Raw genomic sequence first — 17,393 nt, 5'->3', positions numbered from 1 at the left:
CCCTGAATTTGCACAATTGTAGAAGTACAAAAATAAAGGAGCAATCTAGAAATTCAAACAAATCATTGTTTAGGACACATTTAAGAGTACTGTATACCATTTTAAAAAGGCTTATGGCAAATATTGTAGACTTAGCAAGATGATGCTAGAGATGGAAAACCACTGTTGTCAGGAGAGATTGAAGTATCCTGGGTAAAATGCAAATTAAAGGTAAATAATCTTTATTGTCACAAGTAGGCTTTCATTAACACTGCAATGAAGTTACTGTGAAAAGCCCCTAGTCGCCACATTCCGACGCCTGTTCGGGTACACAGAGGGAGAATTCAGAATTCTCAGCTGGTACGAGAATTGAACCCCCGCTGCTGGCCTTGCACTGCATCACAAACCAGCTGTCTAGCCCACTGAGCTAAACCACTACAATTTCCATTGGAGCAGAGGAGGAGATTTATCACAGCTTTTTAAATTATTAAGCGTTTTACAGAATGAATACAGGCTGAGCATTCCTCATCCAAAATGCTTGGGGCCAAGTGTGTATCGGATTTTGGGATTTTTCGGATTTTGGAATAACATTTTCGAGGGGCGAAACGGTCTGTTCCCGGGACCTGCGCATGTGCGGCGGGTTGGGGCCTGCGGATCTCCCAGGAACCTTCCCAGAGCCTAGTGAGATTTCCCACTCGTGACGTCACGCCGGCACTCGGAGAAAAAGTGCGGATGTTGGAATTTTGCGGGTTTTGGATAAGGGATGGTCAACCTGTATATAGAAAGACTAGTTAGTGGCAAGGAGTCATCACTTTAAATATGTTCAAGAATGCTGCCGAGATAGAAGTGAAGAGAGATGTCATTTACACAGGAGATTGCTGTAGCGTAAAATGCATAGCTGCTGCGAATGGTTAAAGCAAAGACCATTGCATCATTTAAAGGAAAACTGTGATAGTATTTGGAGCAGAATATTATGCGGGAAATGGAGAGAGAGAGAGCTGGGCAGTGGCACGATTCCAATAGAGGGTTGACACACACGATGGGCCAAATGGCCACCTTCTGCGTTGTAAACTTGCATTGTTAAATTTGCGGGATTATGCAGAAGCTTGAGGTAACGGCAGTAGCTGAAATAAACTGTGGAGGGTTTCTGTTCATTCTCTGGGTGCACTAGACGTTTACACAAATATCTGGGCAAGAGGAAGCACTCTATGACAAAGGGGAGTCAGGACTCACCAATGGGAACCTGAAACATGAAGGCAAAAATTTCGGGAGTATTAGCGACTACTTTTGCAAAAGTAAGTAATTGGTTTTAAAGCATTTTGGAATGCCCCAAGGTTGTGTCAAGCATTACAGAAATACAAGTCGTCCTTGCCTATTCGTGGATTGGCCCAGTTTGCCAGGTTAGGGAGCACCAGGACGCACAAGTTTAAACTATTAAGAGTAGGAAGAGACTGGTTAGTAGGGGTGTTTTTTAGTTTCCCAGAAAGTAGGGAGTCTGGAATATTTTTCCAGATGGTGTGGTGGATGCTGACACTGTATTCTTTCAAGAGGGAACTCAATTGGTTCTTGACTGGGTCAGAGGTCACATTGTAAAGAAGGTGCCTTGACAGATAACAGGCAGTTTTATGGCAGATATACGGGGTTAAAACAGGAGGAGCATAGAAAGTGCAGGGTGGGGTACTTAAAAAAGAATTTTGGAGAGTGAAGAGGGGGTAGGAAAAAACACTGTGGGCAAAATAAAGGAAAATTCCAAGGTGATTTGTATATTAGGGTGGCCCAAATTAGAAGGGAGTGATGTTGGTAACAGGGAGTAGTCGTGGGACTAGAATGCAGGAGAAACAAAATGAAGCATTCAGTATGCGTCAAATGCAAAATGGTGTCAAAAGGCGAAGTTAAGGGTGCTCTCCCTGCAAGCGGGCAGCATTCATAACAAGGTAGATGATCTAAAGGTAAAAATAGAGTTAAGTTGATGTGATATAATTGCCATTACGGAAACATGGCTACATGGTGACCAGGCCTGGGAACTGAATATTCAACGTTTAGGAAGGACAGACAAAGGAAGGAAAGGAGGTAGAGTTACGTTGATAATAAGGGATGGGATCAGTGCAGTAGTAAGGGAGGAGATCAGATCGGAAGAACAACGTGTGGAATCTGTTTGGATGGAGCGAAGAAAGAGCAAAGGGCAGCAGGCATTGGTTGGAGTTGTTTATGTCATAATATCCACGCATGTATATAATGAAGTGCAGACAGGCAGTGATTGACACACAGGATGACCAGTAAGCACACAACACAGTGCAGCCAATCACCAGACAGGACACCACCACTATAAAGCCAGAGGGCACTAGGTTTCCCGCTCTCTCGGGACCCAGCCACTGAGACAGTCAGAGTCCACGAGCTAGCCAGTGCAAACACCATGCGGTAGCTAGTAAGTCTGGTCAGGCTAGTACAAGGTCTCCAGTCAGTTCAGTATAGTGTCGACCCACAGTTAAATATGTATGTTAGTTCTATCGTTCAAAAAACTGTTTTGAATCTTCTACAGTGTTAGAGGTCTGTTTCTCGCACCGCTGCATCAAGTGCAGTCCACACCGAACCGACCTGCCTAACACATCATGGTACCATGGAGTGATACTGAAAATTGACGGACCTACCTCGAGTGAATCAGCATTGACCAGCAAGCAGCCATCCAGTGACATGGAAAACATCCAGCCTCCTCCGCAGCTCCGCATCTCCGGCAACCTCGGCGCAAATTGGAAGCTTTTCAAGCAAAAGTTCCTCTGGTACATTGAGGCCTCCGACCTCGAAGCAGCATCGGATGCCAGGAAGATCGCGCTATTTCTCTCCACTGCGGGGGACCACGCCATCCACATCTACAACTCCCTCACGTTCGCTGACGGCGAAGACAAAACAAAATTCAAAACAGTCCTGCTAAGGTTTGACAGCCACTGCGACACTGGGGTGAATGAGAGCTTTGAACGGTACATTTTCCAGCAGAGGCTTCAGGGTAAGGATGAGCCTTTTCAGTCCTTCGTGACCCATCTCCGCATCCTAGCGCAGTCATGTAACTATGACTCGACGGCTGATTCCATGATCCGGGATCAGATCGTTTTCGGGGTCCACTTAGTCTCCCTTCGGCAGCAACTCCTGAAAGTCAAACAGTTGACCCTCTCTGTCGCTATCGAGACACGTGTTGTCCATGAGCATGCTAAGAATCGTTACTCCCACATCAGGGCGGCAGAAACTGCGAAGCTGCCCTCCCACGAGGTGGAACGGGTGCAGGCCATTGCACAAATGCAGGGCCTGAGCATCGAGGAGAGTGGCCATTTTGCGCGTTTTTCCCGGGTCCCTGCGCATGTGCGCCACGACCGAGTGGACGACGAGCCCGACTGCGCAGGTGCGTACGTCGACCGACCGCACTGCACATACGCGATGGCGCACAGAACGCGCTGACGTCGGCGTCATGATGTGTCCGAATTGTGGCTCCGCCCATTTCAAGCGGCAATGTCCGACAAAAGGATGCCGGTGTCTACAGTGTGGCAAGCGTTGCCACTACGCAGCCCTTTGCAGATCTGCTCTATCGCTCAGCAGCCTGCGATCCCAGCTGTGACGCAGAATTGTCCGCTCAATACAACAAGGCATGCCAGATTACGATCCCGACAGCCCAACAGACCCTGATGCTGAGTGCCTCAAGTCCCCATACCGGGTGGGCACCATAACTACACATGCGCTGCCTTCCACCACACCTACGCAACGCCTCTCGATCCTCAGTGTGGATCCCGACGACGAGTGGTCTGCTGTCCTCACAGTTAACAAGGCCCGCATCCGGTTCAAACTGGACACCGGTGCATCGGCGAACCTCATCTCGAAATCCGATCTCGACACCAACCGCGCCAGACCAAGCATTCTTCCACCAGCCTGCCAGCTCCTTGACGACAATGGCAACGCCATAGCTGCCAGTGGCTCGTGTCAACTGGGGCTATCCAATAAGGCGATCAAGGCAACGCAGCGGTTTGAAATCGTTGGGCCTGACAAAGCATCTCTGCTCGGTGCTCATGCCTGCAAGCTCCTGAACCTTGTTCAATGCGTCCACACCATGGCATCGTCACCGGCGAAGGCCTCACCCGATGGAAACTTGGTAAGCCGACATAGATGACATCATCACGCAGTACCACAGCGTGTTGACGGAATGGGCACGCTCGTTGACGGAATGGGCACGCTCCCATACCAATACAAAATCCTGCTCAAGCCAAACGCCATCCCTGTAATTCATGCACCACGCTGGGTGCCGGCGCATCTCAAGGATCGTCTGAAGAAGCAATTACAGGACCTACAAGACCAGGGCACCATATCAAAGGTTACAGAGCCCACAGACTGGGTCAGCTCCATGGTCTGCGTCAAGAAGCCGTCAGGGGAGCTTCGCATTTGCATTGACCCTAAGGATCGAAACCGCAATATCATGAGGGAGCATCACCCGATACCAAAACGAGAAGAGTTGACCAGTGAGATGCCAAATTCTTTACTAAGCTCGACGCCTCCAAGGGTTTTTGGCAAATACGACTGGCGCGTCCAATTGCAAGTTGTGCAGGTTCAACACCCCGTTTGGTCGTTACTGCTACAACCGGATGCCTTTTGGCATCATATCTGCCTCCGAAGTATTTCATCGCATCATGGAACAGATGATGGAGGGCATCGAGGGGGTGAGAGTGTACGTTGACGATGGCATTATCTGGTCCACAACGCCCCAGGAACATATCGCTCGCCTCAAAAAGGTATTCCAAAGAATCCATGAACATGGTCTTCAGCTCAACAGGGCCAAGTGCTCATTTGGTCAATCGGGGATCAAATTCCTAGGTGACCACATCTCGCGGCAGGGCGTACGGCCAGATGCCAACAAGGTCTCGGCGATCAACGCCATGAAGTCCCCGGGGGACAAAAAGGCGGTCCTCCGCTTTCTCGGAATGGTCAACTTCCTCGCAAAATTCATTCCCAATCTGGCATCCCACACCACGGCCCTCCGCCACCTTGTCAAAAAGTCGACGGAATTCCAGTGTCCAAGCATGAAGGGGAATGGCGCGAGCTGAAAGCAAAACTCACGACAGCCCCGGTCCTAGCGTTCTTCGACCCAACCAAGGAAACCAAGATATCAACTGATGCAAGCCAGGACGGCATTGGGGCGGTGCTCCTTCAGCGGGATGACTCCGCGTCTTGGGCTCCAGTGGCGTATGCCTCCAGAGCCATGACGCCCACTGAGTAACTGTACGCTCAGATTGAGAAGGAGTGTCTGGGCCTCCTGACAGGGATAGTCAAGTTCCACGACTATGTTTATGGCCTGCCGAAATTCACGGTAGAGACGGACCACCGGCCTCTAGTCCACATAATCCAGAAGGATTTAAACGACATGACACCTCGGTTACAGCAGATTCTTCTAAAGCTACGCTGCTACGACTTCGAACTGGTCTACACGCCAGGTAAAGAGCTGATCGTTGCAGATGCCCTGTCCAGGTCCATTACCACATCGCATGAACAAAGTGACTTAATCCGCCACATAGAACATTACAGCGCAGTACAGGCCCTTCGGCCCTCGATGTTGCGCCGACCTGTGAAACCACTCTAAAGCCCATCTACACTATTCCCTTATCGTCCATATGTCTATCCAATGACCATTTGAATGCCTTTAGTGTTGGCGAGTCCACTACTGTTGCAGGCAGGGCATTCCACGCCCTTACTACTCTCTGAGTAAAGAACCTACCTCTGACATCTGTCCTATATCTATCTCCCCTCAATTTAAAGCTATGTCCCCTCGTGCTAGACATCACCATCCGAGGAAAAAGGCTCTCACTGTCCACCCTATCTAATCCTCTTATCATCTTGTATGCCTCAATTAAGTCACCTCTTAACCTTCTTCTCTCTAACAAAAACAGCCTCAACTCCCTCAGCCTTCCCTCATAAGATCTTCCCTCCATACTAGGCAACATTCTTCCTATAATGCGGCGACCAGAATTGCACGCAATACTCCAAATGCGGCCGCACCAGAGTTTTGTACAGCTGCAACATTACCTCATGGCTCCGAAACTCAATCCCTCTACCAATAAAAGCGAACACACCGTACGCCTTTTTAACAACCGTCTCAACCTGGGTGGCAACTTTCAGGGATCTATGTACATGGACACCGAGATCTCTCTGCTCACCCACACTACCAAGAATCTTACCATTAGCCCAGTACTCTGTCTTTCTGTTATTCCTTCCAAAATGAATCACCTCACACTTTTCTGCATTAAACTCCATTTGCCACCTCTCAGCCCAGCTCTGCAGCTTATCTATGTCCCTCTGTAACCTGTAACATCCTTCTGCACTGTCCACAACTCCACTGACTTTAGTGTCATCTGCAAATTTACTCACCCATCCTTCTACGCCATCCTCCAGGTCATTTATAAAAATGACAAACAGCAGTGGCCCCAAAACAGATGCTTGTGGTACACCACTAGTAACTGGACTCCAGTCTGAACATTTCCCATCAACCACCACCTTCTTCCAGCTAGCCAATTTCTGATCCAAACTGCTAAATCACCCTGAATCCCATGCCTCTGTTTTTTCTGCAGTAGCCTACCGTGCGGAACCTTATCAAACGCTTTACTGAAATCCATATACACCACATCAACTGTTTTACCCTCATCCACCTGTTTGCTCACCTTCTCAAAGGATTTAATAAGGTTTGTAAGGCACGACCTACCCTTCATAAAACCATGTTGACTATCTCTAATCAAACTATTCCTTTCCAGATGATTATACATCCTATCTCTTATAAACCTTTCCAAGATTTTGCCCACAACAGAAGTAAGGCTCACTGGTCTATAGTTACCGGGGTTGTCTCTACTCCCCTTCTTGAACAAGGGGACAACATTTGCTATCCTCCAGTCTTCTGGCACTATTCCTGTAGACAAAGATGACTTAAAGATCAAAGCCAAAGGCTCAGCAAGTGCAGCCCAAGTGCAGCATAGAAGCCCAAGTGCAGTTGTGTGCCTCAAACCTTCCGGCCTCCGACGAACGGGTGGTCGAAATTCGTGAGGAGACAGCAAAGGATCCTCTGCTGCAGCGCGTGATGCAGCACCTCAGCAATGGCTGGCAGAAGGGACAATGTCCCCAGTTCAATGTCCACGACCTGACGGTGGTGGAGGGAATCCTTCTGAAACTCGACAGAATCGTCATTCCTCAGAGTATGCGTGCTATGGTGCTGGGCCAACTCCAGGAGGGTCACCTTGGGGTCACAAAATGCCGATGCGGAGCACGGGAGGCGGTCTATTGGCCGGGCATCAGCCAGGACATTGCCGACATAGTCCTCCATTGTCCTACCTGTCAGAAGTTTCAGCCAGCTCAACCCAAAGAAACGTTGCAGCAGCACGAGATTGTGACCTCTCCGTGGTCCAAAGTCGGTGTAGACCTTTTCCACGCCAAGGGGCGTGACTACGCACTCCTGGTCGACTACTTCTCCAGTTACCTAAAAGTAGTGAAACTGCCTGACCTCACGTCGAATGCGGTAATCAAAGCCTGCAAAGAAACATTCGCCAGGCACGGGATACCGCTCACGGTAATGAGCGACAACGGTCCTTGCTTTTACAGCCAGGAATGGTCTGACTTCGCACAGTCCTACAACTTCCGTCACATTACCTCCAGTCCCCACTACCTGCAGTCAAACGGGAAGGCCGAAAAAGGGGTCCTCATTGTAAAGCGGCTGCTGTGCAAAGCTGCAGATTCAGCCTCCGATTTTAACCTGGCGATGCTGGCATACAGGACAACCCCACTGTCCACTGGATTGTCTCCAGCCCAGATGCTCATGAATCGCACTCTGAGGAACACAGTTCCAGCCATCCATGTTCCAGACCTTGACCACCTCATGGTCTTACAGAAAATGCAGCAGTCACGGGCCCAACAGAAAGCCACGTACAATGCCCCTGCCACGGATCTGCACGAGTTGGCCCCAACTGATCATGTTCGCGTACAGTTGCTTAAGGACGGCTGGTCAGCCACAGCTGTTGTGCTCAAACAAGTGGCCCCAAGATCATTCCTTGTCCGCATGGCTGATGGCCCCCTGCTACGGCGCAGCAGACGGGCACTGCGAAGAGTTCCACGCCCGCTACCTGACCGACGTGCCCCACCGCCTACGATGCCTCCTCTGGACGTACCCTACCACGAGGCCACCGATCTACCAGCAATCCTGCCGGTCCACGCACCCACTGCGATGCCAGAGATCCCGCCTTTCCAAGCGCAGGCGGCTCCTAATCCGCCTCTGTGGCGATCAACAAGAATTCGTTGCCCACCACAAAGACTAAATCTATAGACTGAGCTTTTGTACATTTTTTATGACTTCATCAATTGGACCTCTGTACATATCGTTTCGTTTGGCATGTATCTGCACTGTCACAACCTTCCTATGTATACACATTCGTTTAGACATCTTTCTGTATATCGTCAGGCACATATATATATTTATAAGCATCCACACCTTAGTATTTATTTAAAAAAAGGGGGGGGGGAGATGTCATAATATCCACGCATGTACATAATGAAGTGCAGACAGGCAGTGATTCACATACAGGATGACCAGTAAGCACACAGCACAGTACAGCCAATCACCAGACAGGACACCACCACTATAAAGCTAGAGGGCACTAGGTTTCCCGCTCTCTCGGGACCCAGCCACTGAGACAGTCAGAGACCATGAGCTAGCACAGTGCAAACACCATGCGGTAGCTAGTAAGTCTGGTCAGGCTAGTACAAGGTCTCCAGTCAGTACAGTATAGTGTCGACCCACAGTTAAATATATATGTTAGTTCTCTCGTTCAATAAAACCGTGTTGGATCTTCTACAGTGCTAGAGGTCTGTTTCTCGCTTCGCTGCATCAAGTGCAGTCCACACCGAACCGACCTGCCTAACACATCAGTTTACAGGCCACCAAATAAGGGTCAATAACCAGGGGGCATAGATGTAAGGTAAAGAGCAGGAAATTTAGAGGGGATTTGAAGAAACACCTTTTCACTCAGAGGCTGGTGGGAATCTGGAACTCACTGGCTGAAAGGGCAGTCGAGGCAGGAACCCTCACAACATTTAAGAAGCATTTAGATGAACACTTGAAATGCCATAGCTTACAAGGCTATGGACCAAATGCTGGAAGATGGTATTAGAATAGATAGGTGTTTGATGTCCGGCAAAGACACACTGGGCCGAAGGGCCTCATTTTGTGCTGTTTTGTGCTAATTTTCGGCTCCATGATTTGGCCAATGTTATCGCTGGACTGATTTTGGTCATCTATGGAGGTGTTGGAGAGGCTTTGAAGTGCTTTGAAGTGCTGTGATTGCTGTAATGTAGAAGCAGAAAGCTACAAAGGGCCACTAATAGCTTAAGCGAATAAATGAATCTGTGGTGGGTGGATTTCAAAGTGTGAGATCATCCACTCTGGATCCAGATCACAGTATTTTCTAAACGGTGAAAAGCTGGAACGGTGCAGAAGGTGAGAGAGATGCACGGTTCATGTACAGAAATCACTAAAAGCGAGTAGACATGAGACAAAAAATAATTCAAAAGGTTAATTAAATGTTGACCTTTAACTAACGGGGGCTGGAATACAAAGAGGTGGATGCAATGCTCCAATTATATAAAGCTCCGGTTAAGACCCCATTCAGCTCAGTTCCAGGCACCACATATCAGGGAGGCGATATCAGCCTTGCAGGGGGTGCAGTGTATTCTCAAGTTGCTGGAGTGCTTCAACCTACAACCTTCTGACTCAGAGGGAAGGGTACTTGACTACAGAGGAAAGGTGTTCTTTTTTAAAAAATTTAGAATGCTCAATTATTTTTATCCAATTAAGGGGCATTTTAGCATGGCCAATCCACCTACCCTGCACATCGTTTTGGATTGTGGAGGTGGGACCCACGCAGACACGGGGACAATGTGAAAACTCCACACGGACAGTGACCAGGGCCCGGAATTGAACCCGGGTCCTCAGCGCTGTACACAGCAATGCTAACCATTGCGCCACCGCGCAGTCCCGAGGAACGGTGTTCTTGATTAATACGGGGATCCGGGGAGAAGGCGGAAGAATGGGGATGAGGAACATATCAGCCATGATTGAATGGCGGAGCAAACCTGATGGGCCGAATGGCCCAATTCTGTTCCTATATTTTGTGGTCTTAAATACCTGAACGAAAAGGGTTCAATTTTGTGATCAGAACATATTTCCTTGAACTCAGAAGTTTAAGCGATGATCCAATTGAGGTGTTAAAGGTCTTGAGTAGATATAGAGAAAAAGTACTTCCTCTTATGGGGGACTCCAGAACAAAGGGACACAATCTTAAATTTAGAGATAGACCAGGATAATTGAAGGTAAGAGAACAAAGGTGGATAGAAGGAGTTAAGATGCAGAGCAGATATGATTTAAATGAATGGCTGAATCGGTTTGAGGGTTCAATGGCTTGCTCCTGAAACAGTAGCTAACTTGTGCACACTAATCAATTGATGATCAGGTAACACAAAAACAAAATACTACAAATGCTGGAAATCTGAATTTCGAACAGAAAATACTGGAGGCTTCATCAGGCCAGGCATCATTTGTGGGGAGAGAAACAGGGTTAACGTTTCAGGACTAAAGGTCATTGAACTGAATCATCGTCATTTTACCCTCTCCATAGACGCCACCAGACCTGATCATAAAAACAGAAAATGGCGGATAAACTCAGGAGGTCCGACAGCAACTGTATGTGTAGTAAATAATCAGGTCATCGATTTTGTTAGTGAAGTTGGTTGAAGGGTACAATATTGATCAGGACACCATGAGACCTCTTCCGCTCTTCGACAGTGATGTACACTGTTGCCACTGTATCGGTGGTACAGGGAAACAATGCTTAAAGGAGGTGGATGGGATGTGAATAGAGCAGGAAGCTTTGCCCTGGATGGTGTTGAGCATCTTAAATGTTGCTGGAGCTGCACTCATCCAGGCAAGTGGAGAGCATTCCATTCCACTCCTGGCTTGTGCCTTGTAGATGGTGGTGGACAGGCTTTGGGGAGTCAGGAGGTGAATTACTCGCCACAGTATTCCCAGCTTCTGACCTGTTCTTGTAGCCACACTTTATATGGCTAGTCCAATTCAGTTTCTGGTCAACGGTAACCTCTGATGTTGTTAGCAATGTTAACACCATGGAATATCGAAGTATAATAAAACGATAATTAGATATTCTCTTGTTGGTAGTAGTACACGTCTTGCCACATATGAAAATGGACTGCTTCAGTATCTGAAGAGTCATGAATGGTGCCGAACATTGGTGCAATCATCAGCGAACATCCCATTTCTGACCTTATGATGGAAGGTATGACATTGATGAAGCAGCTGAAGATGGTTGGGACTAGGACACGACCCTGAGGAAGTCCTGCAGCAATGACTTGGGGCTGAGATGATTGACCTCCAACCACCACAGCCATCTTGTGCTGCCAGATACCACTCCAACCAGTGGAGAATTTTCCCCAATTCCCATTCAGCTCTGTTCCGCTCGGGCTCCTTGATGCCAGGCTTGGTCAAATGCTGCCTTGATGTCAAGGACAGTCACACTCAAGTCACATCTGTAAGTTGCTGCAATGCATCTTGCAAATAGCACAAATTGTGCACTGGTGAAGGAAGTTTAAGGTGGTGGTTACGTCCATTTAAGGGGGAGACAGTGCCTTGTTTTACGTCTGATTCATAAGGCAACACTTCCAACAGCACAGCTCTCCCACAAAACTTCCCTGCAGTGTCAGCTTCGATGCTGGCTCGGTAGTAGTACACGTCTTGAAAAACCTGAGAGACGAGGGAGCTAACACCGAGCCACAGCTGCCAACACACCCACGAATGGAAGGTTTTGGCATCTCTCCCTAATCCTGCCCAATCTTATTTTCCAAATGTTAACAAGTTGCAGATTTACAAAACGATATCATTGTGGATATCTGGCACTTATATTTCAAGAAGGTTATTTAAAACCTGCAGGTTTGCAAAATGAGTGAGATGGCTATCAAACTGCTGAGTGGGTTGCTAATCAGCAGTAACATATTAAATGTAGCAACAATTTGGCCAACCTTGTAGTCAGTTCAATCCCCAAGTGAAAACAGACATTACTGTTAGGCATTGCATACTAAATAATGAGTAAACACTGTAGCCATCTGGGATGGCCACGTCCCAATTACAAAATGGACACTTGCAAAGAATGCAGGGAAAATTGGACAATGCTAAGAAACAAGCAGATGCAAGCTCTGTCTGTTGATTAGAACCTTAAACTCTCAGACGTTTTACAAAGATTTACTAGGATGTTGCCGGGACTTGATGGTTTGAGTTATAAGGAGAGGCTGGATAGACTGGGACTTTTTTCCCTGGAGCGTAGGAGGCTTAGGGGTGATCTTATAGAGGTCTATAAAATAATGAGGGGCATAGATAAGGTAGATAGTCAACATCTTTTCCCAAAGGCAGGGGAGTCTAAAACTAGAGGGCATAGGTTTAAGGTGAGAGGGGAGAGATTCAGAAGGGCCCAGAGGGGCAATTTCTTCACTCAGAGGGTAGTGAGTGTCTGGAATGGGCTGCCAGAGGTAGTAGTAGAGGCGGGTACAATTGTGTCTTTCAAAAAGCATTTAGATGGTTACATGGGTAAGATGGGTATAGAGGGTTATGGGCCAAGTGCGGGCAACTGGGACTAGCTTAATGGTAAAAACTGGGCGGCATGGACTGGTTGGGCCGAAGGGCCTGTTTCCATGCTGTAAACTTCTATGATTCTATGACAGGACAGAAACTACCAAACAATCTACATACTAATGAGCCATCTCCGGGGACAAAAGGGATATATTTAGATACACAATGTTAAGGCAGACTCCCTGGTGCCCGAAGAAGCTAAGACAAAGCAGACTGAATCACCAGGACATGCCCAGCGATCAGAGAACCACCCCTCTATTGGAGGAAAATCGATACAGATGATTGGGAAAGACCCAATTAGTTGAGGCCACGTTCAAGACCCCCCCCAAAAGCACGTAAAGCCCTTTTTAGTATAAAAGGTATCCCCCAAGGGAGAACCGCTCTCCTTTGGCTTTGGCTCTCTCCGAAGAGAGAGACCTGCTTAGCAGCTGCACCAGACCAAGTAAGTTCCAAGTCAACGCACGCTACGAGATAGACGCTCCTAGTTGCTACCCTGTAAACAGCTCAACCCAGCAGCCTCAGAACCGAGCAACGGCCATTGTTCCTCTGACTGAGTGGGCGCCCGAAGCTAAGTATAGGCTTTAGTAATAGTGGTAGTTTAGTTTGTAGAGTTTATGCATGAGTAGATTTGACTGTGTAAATAAATGCTTTTGAACTTACTAACTGGTGTATCGAGTCATTGATCAGTATTTGGTTCTGAACCTTGTGGCGGTGTCGAAAGATAACTGTCGACTCTTGAGCAAACGTGATTAAACAGAACCAAATTAAGAGCCAACCGAAAGTTAGCAACAACACAACTAGAGCAACAGAGACATGAGGCATTGCTTTCTGATTAACTTTACTGACTCGAGAGAATTTTCGTTAACTTGATCTGTGAGAATCACTAATTTATTTTTTAACAGCACCGTGGAACCTGTGGTCAAAAACAATTAGCCCTAGGAAATTTTAGTGCAAATTATTTTTTTTTAAACGTATTTGTTCATGGAATGTGGACGTCGCTGGCTAGACCAGCATTTATTATCCATCCCTAATTGCCCATGAGAAGGCGGTGGTGAGCTGACTTCTTGAACTGCTGTAAGTCCTCATTATTAGTCATTAGACAAGTGTCTGATCAGAAACAGAACAATCGCAAAGCACTGGAAAAGCGATGCTACCTTCCTGACACCACCAATAACTAGGACAGAATTATCCCCCAAAATAACAACATTGCTCAAAAGGGGGGCAAGGATACAGACTAGTCAGTTTGACTTCAGTGGTAGGGAAACTTATGTAAACTATAATTTGCAACAAAATCAATAGTCACTTGGAAAAGTGCAGAATAAGGAAAGCCAGCATGGATTCATTGAGGGAAAATCATGTTTAAATAACTTGGGAACATTTTGAGCTGGTAACAGAGAGGGTAGACAAGGGCAACGTTGTTGTTGTGGTGTATATGGATTTTCAAAAGGCATTTTATACAGTGCCAGACAACAGATTTGTGAGCAAAATTCTAGCTCATGGAATAAAAAGGGAAGTATGCACTTGAATAAGAAATTGGCTGAGTGACAGGAAACAGTAATATTAAATGGTTGTTTTTCAGATTGGAGTGTTGGAGTTCCCCAGGGGTCAGAGTTGGGACCCTTGCTCTTGCTCTTCCTGTCTGTGCGGAGTCTGCACATTCTCCCAGTGTCTGCGTGGGTTTCCTCCGGGTGCTCCGGTTTCCTCCCACAAGTCCTGAAAGACGTGCTTGTTAGGTGAATTGGACATTCTGAATTCTCCCTCAGTGTACCCGAACAGGCGCCAGAACGTGGCGACTAGGGGTTTTTCACAGTATCTTCATTGCAGTGTTAATGTAAGCCTACTTGTGACACGAATAAAGATTATTATTATTATTAATGACCTAGACTGTGGTGTTCAAGGCATAATTTCAAATGATGATATGAAGATTGGAAACATCGTCAACTGAGATGAGGACAGTCTTGAACTTCATAACGACAGAGACATGTTGCTGGTTGGGCAGACAAGTGGCATATGAAGTTCAATGCAGAGCAGTGTGAGGTGATTCATTTTGACAGGAAGAGTATGGAGTGACAGTATAAAAGGGAAAACTCTAAAGGAGCTGCAGGACCTCTGTGTATATGTACAGAAGTCATTGAAGATGGCAGGGCATGTTGAGAGAGCAATTAATAAAACATGCATTATCTAACTAAGACTATTAATAGGGTCATTGAGTACAAGAGTAAGGGGGTGATATTGAACTTGTATAAGACACTCGTTAGGCCTCATCTGGAGTACTGCATCCAGTTCTGGGTGTTTGTGTGAAAACGTGAAGGCATTGGACAGAGTACAGAGGAGATTCACAGGAATTCACACAATCCAGGGATGAAGAGCTGTAGCTATGAGAAGATTAGCGAAGTTGGGACTGCTTAACGTGGAGAAAATAAGACTGAGAGGAGGCTTATCCCGAGGGACATGGTCAGGGTAAATAGTGAGAAATTGTTCCCTCTCAAAAGTACATCAAGGGCCAAAGGGCATAGATTGAAAATAATTGGTAAGAGGAGTAAAAATGATGCGAGGAAAACATTTTTTCACCTCGAGGGTGGTTGGCGTCTGGAACGAACTTCCTGAAGGGGTGGTGGAGGCAGGAACAATCGAGGTATTCAAAAGGGAATTGGATTGCTTTCTGAAAAGAAAACCTGTGCAGACGCAATGTCCTTCTTCTGCGCGGAAAAGATTCTGTGACTCCCCAATAACTACAATATTCCACCCCACTCCACTCTTCGTTCACAAGATTACCATTCAAGAAATGTGTTATTCAAGAAGCAACAACGAGTAATGATTATCCAGCCGCAGAAGAGGATTCATTAATCAATGCCAGATGAGATCTTTTCACCACTGCATTATGCTGTTAATCACCTTTCCAAATAGAGCCACACCACTTACAGAATAAACTTTACTTGAGAGAGCATACACTTCCTGCAGCCAGCAACAACCAGCAGACACAGGGTATCTCAGGGTTAAAGTTAGCTTCTAAATGCAGCAGCACAATGGTTAGCACTGTAGCTTCATAGAGCCAGGGTCCCAGGTTTGATTCCCAGCTTGGGCCACTGTTTGTGTGGAGTTTGCATATTCTCCCTGTGTCTGAATGGGTTTCCTCCGGGTGCTCCAGTTTCCTTCCACAAATCCCAAAAGACGTGCTTGTTAGGTGAATTGGACATTCTGAATTCTCCCACCGTGTACCCGAACAGGCACCGGAATGTGGCGACTAGGGGCTTTTCACAGTAACTTCATTGCAGTGTTAATGTAAGCCTACTTGAGACAATAAATATTATTATTATTACTTATCGCAAGGCAACGCTTGAAGTGATCTTCCTTGGTAATCTCTTACCTTTGCCCACTGTTGGGCTCTGTTCCTCATGCGGTTTGCATTCCTTTCCTCTGCATAAAGCGCCCCCATGAAAGAGCCAATCGAGGTCCCGCCCACCAAGTCGATGGGGATGCCTGCCTCGTGCATCGCTCGAATAATCCCCACCTGAGAGCAGCCCCTGCAGACACAAGTACAGTTCACCTGGTTACAACTCAGAACATAGATCAGCATTTTCCAGCACTGACTAACAGTAATTCCTCCCTTGGGGTGCAGTCAGACTTCATTATTATTAGTCAGAATGTGAAATTCGCTACCACAGGAAGAGGTTGAGGCAATTTGCTTTCAAAAGAAAATTAGATGGGTAGATGAGAGAAAGGGGAATAGAAAGAGATGCTGAAATACGGAGATAAGGTAGATGGAATGGGAAAGACTTGTGGAGTATAAACACTAGCAAGGATAAGTTGGACTGTATGGCCTGTTTCTGTATGCTTTAATCGCATAAATAATTTTCTGCAGGTGGCGTTACATGCCTCCCAAATAAGCAAACTAGCTTTGATATAAAAAATATGAGCACCACTGAATGCTCCATAAAAATGCCTTATATAGTTTCAGGTGTCAGAATCTCCCACTCGAGTCATAAGCACATAATCCATTATACCCCACTGCAGTGCTGAGGGACTGCTGCACAATTGGAGGTACCAACTTTGAGTGAGATGTGCAACTAAGGCCCTGTCTGTCCTCCAAGTGGACATGAAATATTTCAGGGCACTATTTCAAGATGAACAGGGGAGCTCTTCTGTGCCACCATCCCCACCCCCCTCCCCAATGACTTTGCAAATAGTTATCCCTCAACGAACTTCACTGGGACCAATTGGCGATAGAGTTGCTGTTTCAGGCACAGCTAAAATATCACCCACAAATTACACTGGTTAGGTTCCTGTTCCAATACCCACTAAAATGCTTTTCTATAACCACACCTAAAATAAAATCATCTATGAACTAACAGAATCACATAGCATAATAGAATATTATTGATTATTCCTTGATATATTTAACAGTGGCATTACTAATAGAGATGAAAATAGTTTTGTCACAAAAAATAAGCATTCTTATTAACTGTCCAATGCTCCACATGTTAAGCAATCGGATTTTAAAATCACTGAAAATTATTTTTTAATTTATATTGAATCATTTCACTGGTGCACACTAGTATCTTAGTTTAGTTAATTTCCATATATATTCTTTAATATGCAAGAACTTTCAAACGTACACACTGTCATGATATCCATGTTAACATATCATGGTGCAATCACACACACTGATGGACAGGTAGACGGACCAATCACCACACACACAACATCACAGCCAATC

At 46.5% G+C, this 17,393-nt stretch overlaps 1 protein-coding gene across 3 annotated transcripts in view; it reads right to left on the bottom strand.

Annotated features, from left to right (window-relative positions):
• Positions 1-17,393, bottom strand: part of pnpla7b (patatin-like phospholipase domain containing 7b) — a 473,312-nt gene that overhangs the window by 89,773 nt on the left and 366,146 nt on the right. For all 3 annotated transcript variants that reach the window (XM_072488205.1, XM_072488203.1, XM_072488204.1), the window contains one exon: positions 16,044-16,200. In XM_072488205.1, coding sequence (XP_072344306.1) covers positions 16,044-16,200 — 157 coding nt within the window. The remainder of the gene's footprint in view (positions 1-16,043; positions 16,201-17,393) is intronic.

This window comes from Scyliorhinus torazame, chromosome 22 (genome assembly GCF_047496885.1).
Source record: "Scyliorhinus torazame isolate Kashiwa2021f chromosome 22, sScyTor2.1, whole genome shotgun sequence".
Taxonomy (NCBI): domain Eukaryota; kingdom Metazoa; phylum Chordata; class Chondrichthyes; order Carcharhiniformes; family Scyliorhinidae; genus Scyliorhinus; species Scyliorhinus torazame.
This window is presented reverse-complemented; position numbering and strand designations above follow the sequence as displayed.